The sequence below is a fragment of the Dryobates pubescens genome, chromosome 1, assembly GCF_014839835.1.
Source record: "Dryobates pubescens isolate bDryPub1 chromosome 1, bDryPub1.pri, whole genome shotgun sequence".
Classification (NCBI taxonomy): domain Eukaryota; kingdom Metazoa; phylum Chordata; class Aves; order Piciformes; family Picidae; genus Dryobates; species Dryobates pubescens.
This window is the reverse complement of record NC_071612.1, coordinates 22785786-22795404: the sequence shown is the minus strand read 5'-3', so window position 1 is coordinate 22795404 and position 9619 is coordinate 22785786. Positions and strand designations below refer to the sequence as shown.

The 9619-nt window shown below is 43.1% G+C and overlaps 1 protein-coding gene across 1 annotated transcript; it reads left to right on the top strand.

Moving 5' to 3' along the window:
• Positions 1–1576: 1576 nt before the first annotated feature.
• Positions 1577–2882, top strand: LOC104296525 (heat shock transcription factor, Y-linked). The gene is made up of 2 exons (XM_009896345.2): positions 1577–2029; positions 2691–2882. The coding sequence occupies exons 1-2, from the start codon at positions 1577–1579 to the stop codon at positions 2880–2882; spliced, it is 645 nt and encodes a 214-aa protein (XP_009894647.2).
• The last annotated feature ends 6737 nt before the right edge of the window (positions 2883–9619 follow it).

Genomic DNA, 9619 nt, shown 5'->3' with positions numbered 1-9619 from the left:
TTGCTTTTTTCTCTTCTCTTCTCTTCTCTTCTCTTCTCTTCTCTTCTCTTCTCTTCTCTTCTCTTCTCTTCTCTTCTCTTCTCTTCTCTTCTCTTCTCTTCTCTTCTCTTCTCTTCTCTTCTCTTCTCTTCTCTTCTCTTCTCTTCTCTTCTCTTCTCTTCTCTTCTCTTCTCTTCTCTTCTCTTCTCTTCTCTTCTCTTGTCAGACATTGGAATGTCTCCTAGTTTGGGGGCTACATGATGTTCCCTCTATCCTTCCTAATAACAAGAGCTTTCCCAGCTCTCCTTGGTGTTTGGAACTGGTCCTGGCTGTTATTCAGCTGGTCAGCTCTGTGTCTTCCCACTGCTGCTGGTAAGTCCAGACAAAATGGTAGCAAAACATAGAAGTAGTAAAAACATAGTCTTTTTTTGAGGATGAATAAGAACAGAAGATCACAGAGTGAATTTGTCTTTCCAAGAGTTTAGTTTTTTAGTAGATTTTATTGAGTTGACTTGATACAACTGATTAAAAAAATATATACCATCCTAGAAAATTCAGTCTGAACTGCTGATTATGACTTTGACCACTGCACTAGAAAGATCTGTCCATAGATGTTTGATCCTTTACTACCAGTTTTGAGTTTTTTCCAAGGTGTTGTTGGCTGTTCTGATGTTTGTAACAAGTAATGGTTTATGAGCTCAAGGTAACACTGATCTTTCCTGAACTATATAATTATTGTATCATGGTGAACAGAAACAACAAACCTTGTCCTTATATAAACTGGTAGAAAAATCATGTACACCCAAGTCATGCTAGAATTAAGTCTAACTAGGGTCATAAAGATCAAGAAGGAAAGGTGTATCAGTGAATAGAGGAAGACCTAGGAAAATGTGGGCCTGCTCTTGTAAGGAAACAGGAGACCTGGTAACCCATGACATGGAGAAGGTTGAAGTTCTCAAGCAGCTCTTTGCATTTACAGCACTGCACAAATTAGCTACCTAAAATATCTTGAATCATATTTCCTTACAGACACCCTCTCAGTGAAACGACAACAAAGAGTAGAAAGACATTTCTGCAAGTGTTAAGTATCCAGCCAAAAAAATTCTTGAATAGGAATTGGGATGCCCAGTGCTGCAGCCATCCCTGCTCCTCTCTGCAGACCCACAGCCTGGATGCCCCCAGACATCATGGTCCACATTGCCTACAGCTGTTCAACACAGCTTTATTGATCTGTGGGCTCCGCAGTCCCACCACTGGAGGCTCAGGAATTGAAAAGCAACAAGTGCTCTTCAGCAATGACTCCTCTGGCTGCTTCCTTCTGCCAAGACATCATTTTGAAACATCATCATGATGTCATGCTGTGATGTCACTGCTATGCAGCATCACCACGACATGCCAGAGTATCCTACTAGTGCCAGTTGGCCTCTGCTTGCTAACTGGCAGGACGAGGTGTGGCTCTCCATGGCAACAAGGCCCTGCTCCCAGGGCAACAAGGTCCTGCTCCCAGGGCAACAGCCAGTGAGGGAAACTTTGGTCCAGTTGTCTCCTGCAGAAACTCCATCTCTTTCTGCTCTGGATGAGCTGGCAGCTGTCAGACATGATTCCTGCCGGCACTTCAGGACAGGCAGAAACAGCACCCCGTGAAAATGCCATAGAAATGATAGAAGAGGAGCGGGATGTCCAATCTGGAAGTGACAGATGTGAGACCAGAGAGGTCCCTTCTGTTTCCAACAACAGACAAGACAGAGCAAATGAATCATTCCTATCCTTCAGCTTTCCTCAGAAACTATGGAAAATGCTGGAAAGTGATCAGTTTCGGTCTGTTTGGTGGAGTAATGGTGGAAAACACGTGGCAATCGATGAACAACTCTTCAAAGAGGAGGTCCTAGGCAGGGAAGGACCTTCACGGATTTTTGCCAAGAAGAGCATGAAGAGTTTCCTCAAGCATATGAAGCTCTACGGATTCACTGAAATACAGCAGGATTCCCAAAGATCTGCTTCCTTGGCTGAATTCCTAGCTGAAGAAGCAGCATATTCTGCTCACAGCCAGGTACAGCAGCAGTTGCTCTGCACATAACCAACACAACAGTCTTGGGGAAGAGATGGACATTTACATCAAATCAGGCCATGAAACAGAGGAGAGATGGGGACAGTAGTAAGGCAGTCTGATTTTAGTTTCCTTCTCAGGCCTTTCTAGAAAGGTTTGAGTTGTCTTTCTGACCAGTAGAAATACAAATAGAATACAGGTCAGTTATGCCTGCTCAGTTTGAACCTGTTAAACAGAGAGGCAGTGTAACGTATTTTTTTAACCTCTTTTGCTATGTGCGTTACTGTACTAAATGTGAAACCTTCCTGTAGCACCTGCTGAATGCTAAGAAAATGCATGTAGCATTAACTGCATGCTCATATCCTCACTGAAGTTGCTGAAAAGTCATGGTACTTGGCTTTTGAAAGCAGTTCTTATGCTTTTGAAAATCTACACTGCTCTGCTCCCAGACAGCAAAAAAAAACAACCTTGATGTGGTGATGACTGAGCAGAACCATCACTTAATGTTTTACCCTAAGCTTTAGGTTTCAAATGCCCCTCAGAGACCTTTTCAGTATCCACCTTCATCTCCTGAATGAAACTCAGCCTTAGTTCTCACAGCATTGGAATTTTCAGTCTTGAAATTACGTCAACTAACTCCTTCAATTATCCTTTTTTGGTTTAGGTACTGTATTACTACTGCCCTAGCTTTAACCGAGAGCATCCCCACCTCCTGGAGAAGTGCAAGAGAAAAGCTGGTGTCAAAAGGAGAGCCCTAGATGCACTTGAATTGGGTGAAAACATCCCCCCACAACCTGCACAAGTCAGAAGACTCCCAAGGCTGCAGGGGAGACGCAAGTATATCTACCTGCGATAACCACACCCAGCAAGGGACTGGCTAAGGCATATCCTGGTCTTAGCAGATGAGATGGTCCCAAGCTTCCAAAGCCTGTCAAAGCAGCAGGCAGCAAGAAGTTCTTTCTTAAAGCCCTCTTCCTTCTACCACTACCCTGCATACAAAGAGCAGATAACTTCTATCTGGTGTGCTGTTCCTGCTCTTCCACAGTTTGTTTTGCCCACACTGGCAGACTCCTCAGCTTTGCTGAGACCAAGGACACCTGACTGCCCCACCTGCATCTTCAGCTCCAAACATGCAGATGCAGATGATGCCATTGGACTGCAGTGCAGCACATCCTAGAAAGAGTGCAGAGGTTCTGTAACCAGCCAGTAGCATCTAAAAGCATTGTCAAGAAGTAGAGGTTCAATTTGTTAAGTAGAGTTTATATTTGTTAAGAAGCAGAGGTTATATTTGTTAAGAAGTAGAGGTTATATTTGTAAAAGAGTTTCAATTTATTAAGAAGTAGAGTTTCAACTTGTTAAGAAGTAGAGGTTTGATTTGTTAAGTAGAATTTCATAGATTCATAGATTCATAGAATAGTTTGATTTGGAAAGGACCTCAAAGATCACATAGGTCAAATAAAGTTTGACTTGCAAAGAAGTAGAGCTTAGATTTCCTGAGAAAGAGACCTTGGAAGACCTTGGACTTGTCAAAAAAAGTGACCTCAGACTTGCCGAGAAAGAGAGCTCAGAACTGCTGAGAACCAGAGCTCAGGTTTGCTGAGAACCAGAGCTTAGACCTGCTGAGAACCAGAGCTGTTACACAGGTGCATGGCAAAGCAAGGAGCAGAGAGCCATTGCTGTCTTTCCTATGAAAGGAGGATTAACAAAGACTTTGTCAGTGGGAGCCTGCTAGTGAGAGATCCCCATAATGGCAGAGCAAGTGAATAGCATGTGTTTAAAGAGCCCATAATCCTGTATTTACACAACAGTCCTTAATGGCTCATTCAGAGCCACTGCAAAGAACCAAGTAAATAGTGTGGTTAGAAAGTCTGTTACTTTATATTTACTCACTAGACCGTCTGCTGAGGGAGCTGTGAATGTCATGGAGAGCTAAAAGGATAATTCTTTTGATTTTTTTGATATTTTTTTTTTCTGGCTATGAAAAGCTAACTAATAATGATTCTGAAAACCACTTTCAATAGGAGCTATACCTTCACTTTGCACCAGTGGAGAACAACCATTAGCACACTTTGTCAAGGGAAGGGATGCATTTATCATCACCTGGAGTCTTTTCAGAGAGACTCGATGTGCTCTAAAAGATACACTCTTATTCAAGAAGATGTTATTGAACTCAATAGCACTCACCTGTATGGCGGGAAAAAATTCACTCCCTTCACTGCAAGAACGACTAGGAAAGCATAAAATGGTCTGGTTTACACATGTCTTATTCAAACACTCTCTTTTGGCTTTAAAATATACTACCTTTGAGATTGGGCACTGCATTTATTCTCTCAAATATTTATGTGTGTAAACACGCAAATCTTCAGTCAGAAACTTAATCGTAAGTCAGAAACTCAAAGTCAGAAACAAATCAGCATGAAACAGCTGATTAGCATGTGAAATGAGGATGACATTTGGGATGGTTTTGGCTGGGATAGAGTTAATTTTCTTTGTGGTAGCTAGTATGAAAGCATGTTTTGGATTTGTGATGAAAATAGTGTCAATAACAAAGGGATGTTTTTATTACTACTAAGCAGTACTTACACAGAGACAAGGACTTTTCTGTTTCTCACACCACTCCATCAGTGAGCTGATTGGGGATACACAAGAAACTGGGAGAAGACACAGATGAAACAGCTGACCCCAGCTGACAAAAGGGTTATTCCAGACCATATGATGTTATGCTCATCATATAAAACTGGGGGAAGGGGATGGAAGAGGTGGATGTTCAGAGTGATGGTGGTTGTCTTCCCATGTAACCATCACTTGTGATGGAGCCCTGCCTTCCTGGAGGCAGCTGAACACCTGCATGATGATGAAAAAAGGTGAATGAATTCCTTGTTTTGCTTTGCATAGGCACAAAGCTTGTACTTTACCAGTCTTTGACTGCCCTTGTCTAAACCCATTTTCACTCTTTTGATTCTCTCCCCCATCTCACCATGGGGAAGTGAGTGGACAACTGTGTTGTGCTTAGTTGCTGGCTAAGGTTAAACCACGGCACATTAAATATTTGGAGACTTGCACAGGAAATAATTATAAATCCAAAGGCAGTGGTCAGTTATGAAAAATAGACTGTAAAGATCTGATGGTCCACTCAAACAAGAAAAATTCACAGAATTAGCTTCAGCTAATACCTAGCATTTCAGATGTCTGAAACATTATTCAAGCTCCTATCTGAACCTGAACTAATTGATCCTCAGAATTCCCATGAAGTATCAGCAAGCACTGGAATGGACTAAACGATTAATAAGAAATCATTTATGTAATGAATTTTTCTTCTTACTTGTGATTGTTTACACAGATCATTACATCTATTTATCATACACAATGACACACAGTCTCTTTCAATACTTTGCTTGCAAAGAGTTTGAAATGTGCAACTAGAAGGAAGAAGAGAGTACTCCTGCATGCTTATTGCTGCTTCCTGATTAATTACCAAACCCAACCAATCGTCACGGAATGACCGGGGAATTTGGAATCAAATATTTACTAACTGAATGTACAATTTTAAACTTCTCTTCAATAAAACATGTAGGACCTCCTATTTAAGGGCAAAAGTGGGTTTTCTCCTTATGTTAGAGGGAATGATAAAATGTAAATGAGACAGTACCACGTACAGTGCATGGTCACATACCTCTCAGCGTGCCCAGAGAAGGTAACACGTTGAGTGGCTGCATTCATATAGGAAAAGGGGATAAGGCTGGAAGCACATGCCTTTCAGAAGGCAGGGCACCTAAAACTTAAAGCCCCTGCATCTACATTGATGCCACATTGGTCAAATAGTACTGATGAAGCTTCACAGTGAGGTAATCTGCTGTTTCCTTCTCCCAAGCACTCATGTTACCAAGCCTGAGAGCAAAATGTGCCACACAAAGGGACAGACATGCAAAATGTGCCAGTACAAAGGGCAGTAGATCAAGAATATGCCAAATTGAGATTTCCTGGTAAAATGCAAAGGTTTTTTTGAAAGCAAAAATACGTTGTATCAGTTTATTTAATAAAATTATTGATGACTGGGGAGGTGAAGGCAGATACCAGCAGTGAGGAATCAGGAATAGCAACCAGAATATACCTGCTGAAAAATCTCCAGAGTTGAAAAAATCCAAGGGTTGCAAGACTTCATCCAGTGCAGGGAGAGCAAGACTATGCCACCCTTTGAATAAACACAAAATTTCAGCAGTATCACTGACATTTTCCTAGGATAATCTTCATAGAGAGCAGGCCCTTTTCTACTGCAGAAGTCCATTTCTGCATTGACTTTTGTAACACATTAACACAGCAGAATGGCTGTAAGTACATATAAAGTCTGTGACACTAAATATTGGAAGCAGAATAGATATTGGAAGCAGAATAGCATCCTTCTTTTCCTCTTCTGTGTTGTTCAGTCCTGCTTTTCCCACTCTGTTTCTGCAGCCCCGAGCTGACAGGGGTAATTTCAGTCTGCATCCACAGCCTCATCTCTGAGATGATTCACCAGGACTGTGATCAGGGCTATGTATATTTGGATAACAGTACCATCCCCAATCTTTAATTTGTGCCTTGCCATCCTTAAAAGGTTTTTCTCTGTGGCAGCAAAGGGAATGCAGTTAGAGCAGCTGTTCTGAAGCATTTCTTTCCAGTATGTGCTTTTTCTTCTGCTGCTTTGCCTTTTCCCCGAAGCTGACAGGAAAGGACTCATCTGCAAGTGCAGCCTAAATGTCTCTCCAGCAGGCCTGATAAGGCTGGGGGGCAGGTGGAGAGCTCTGGAGGGTTTGTACACCCCAGGCACCCACTCCAGAGGACATGTTGTTCCTTAGCAGGAGTAACTCCTGAAGTGAATCCTCCAAACCAGGCAAGCCTTTGGGGGTGTGGAGGGTGGGATCAGCCAGAGACATTTACCACAGGGTGCACAGGCAGAATATTTCACCTGTCTGTGGTTGGTGTTACCCCTAGCCTGGCCAAGGCACGAGGCTAGGTTCAGCCAGACCCAGAACTATAGCTCCCAGCATGCTCCAGGAGGTGACTCCAGGCTCTCTGGATCCCCTCACAGGCCTGCAAGGTGGCGGGGTGGGGGGGTTGTGCTGAGGGCCACAGGATGGGGAGGTGGGGAGGAAAGCCAGAATTGCTTTGTCCTCAGGATCCCCTGTGCCATGTCTCTTGTAAAGAAAACCTGCATGGCCGGCAGTGCCTCCAGTGAGCACTGGGCCTTGCCAGTTTAACTCCTGAGAGGCCCTCACATGGCCTGCCCATGGCTGGACTGCAATTAACTTCACTTTGTGTTGTAGTATAGGTGTTTTATGCACCCAGAGCAATGCTTTCAGGACCAGATGTAAGCAGGCAGAGACATTTATTGTGTTATACAGTAAAGTTATATAGTCCATCAGAAGGCACACGAGTCACACCTCAGCTGGTCATTTTCTCCTGGCATACGTGTAATTAAGGCATATAATAGGTCAAAATAGCCAAACAATATTTTAACACATCCAACCAAATTCTGCCTAGTTTCTCTCCTTCAGTTACAAGGTGTTTATATTACTCTCAAAGACAAAACATAGCTTTCTCTAACTCAAGCAAAGGCAAATCTTCCCTATAGTCTTCTAAAGCTATGCAAAAACAACCCTTTTCCCACAGCCTTGATTGACTTTGTCAATGGATGTCGCTCCAGGACACTTGAGAAGATCTTCTCCCACCCTGGGGTCCATAGCCGGTGGCATGAGCAGAGCAGCTTTGCTGGATGTGGCCCCATGGGTCCCGGAGGCTTCATTTAATTTCCCTGCATTTTTTTAGTGCTGTCAAGATACTGCCTTGATTACATCTGTAGTTCTTCACCCAGTAGCTTTAGCTAATTAAATGCTTTAAGATGCCATGATGAAAGTTATATAGACACAAGTGATTTTTATGAACTGGTAGCATTAATTTAAACTCCATTCCAGCAGAGCATGTTGTGATGTTTCAGGCTATTAGTCCATCACTAATACAGACCATAGTATAGTTAATACCCATCCATTCAAATCCAAGACATATTTTGGTTTGCTGAATAGCCCTAATTCTCCCAAAGCTGATATAATAATAATAATAATAATAATAATAATAATAATAATAATAATAATAATAATAATAATAATAACAGTTATAGCAACAATAACAATAAAGGCAATTCCAGTGTGATTGGCTAATCTGATGGTTTTGCTCCTAGTTTATTTTTAATTTCTGGCAGCAATGATATTGGAAATTAAAAAGCTCTCTTGACATTTGAGTGACTGAAATCTCAGACCAGATGAAATGAGGTGAGTGAAGCAGCTCTGGGCCTTTTATTCTCTTCCATCATTATCACAGCTAATAAGAAGAAACAGGGAGGATGCCCAGCAGTGAAGGCTAAGGACCCCCCTCCCTTTTCTTTTTGTGCCATCCAAGATAAAGTACTAATTATCAGGACAGCTCAAGCTCATTTGTAGGAGGAAGGGATTTGAATGCTGCTTCAGTGAAAAGACTTAGCTCCTGTATGCCCTTGCACAGGGACTGAGGTACTTTGGTGATTTAAGCATCTGAATTAAAACACCTTGACAAAAGCATCCAAACTAAAACACTGGCAGACATCCCAGTGGGCTTGCTCCTGAGACCTCTGCGCTAGCTCTTGTTTCCAGGTGCAGCCAAAAAAATAAATAAATCAACAACAAAACAATTTCACTTGGATCACCAGGTGTGGACAGGTCTTTCAGATAAGACACAAAAACTCATGCTTTTCTCTGCTTTGGGTAACCAAGATGAAAATCTTCAAGTGTAGGTTTACCCTACTGTCCAACCCTGGTCAGCAGAGAGTTGGGGGGGGGGGAGGGGGGGACATGCTAAGGTTCAAATTATTCCTTTGGAGTAAATAAAGACCAAATGGCTGATGAACTGGGCTTATTAGATTGAACTTGAGAAGAGGGAAAATGATAAGCAAAAGCAGTGAGAAAAATATATGTCAAAAAGAAGAGATATCACCATTTCCCTGGCTTGAAAGCATAGAATTGTCACAGCAGCAGTCCCAAGTTTTTCGCTGGCAGCTGCGCACACCATGAGGAGCAGTGGCAGGGGAAAGGGGCCATGCCACGTAGTCTTCTCCAGGCCACAGACAGCATGAAGAGGGCCTGTGCCATGTGGCTTTTCTCTGGGATGCAGGCAACAGTGGGAAGGGAGCAGCATGGGGCCAGTGGCACAGGCTGCCTGCCGCGAAGCCCTCTAGGTATGCAGGCAGTGGCAGGAACTGAGTGGCATGGGGCCAGGTGGAGCAGACAGTGCAGATTCCTCCAGCCACTTGCTCCCTCGTGCTTCCCTGGAAGCCCCCCATTTCCTCATCCCCTCCCCACGTGGCAGGGCTGTGCAGAGTGCCCTGTGCACACCCACTCTTCAGTGGCTCTGTTTGAGACAACCAAAACACTGGGAACTCACACCTGGGACACTGGGATATGTGGGCAACGGTAAAGACCTGGACACTCACACAGCATTTGCTAGCAAATAAATTACTTGAGGAGTAAAGCAATTGTATTGCAAGTCTGGGGATGAGTAAGAATTTGGCCTGGTTCTGACTGGAAA

Excerpts from the sequence above, each read along its gene's own strand:
- LOC104296525 (XM_009896345.2), top strand. The coding sequence starts at position 1,577 with ATGATTCCTGCCGGCACTTCAGGACAGGCAGAAACAGCACCCCGTGAA. Across the intron at positions 2,030-2,690 it reads CATATTCTGCTCACAGCCAG|GTACTGTATTACTACTGCCC; the intron begins GTACAGCAGCAG and ends TTTTTGGTTTAG.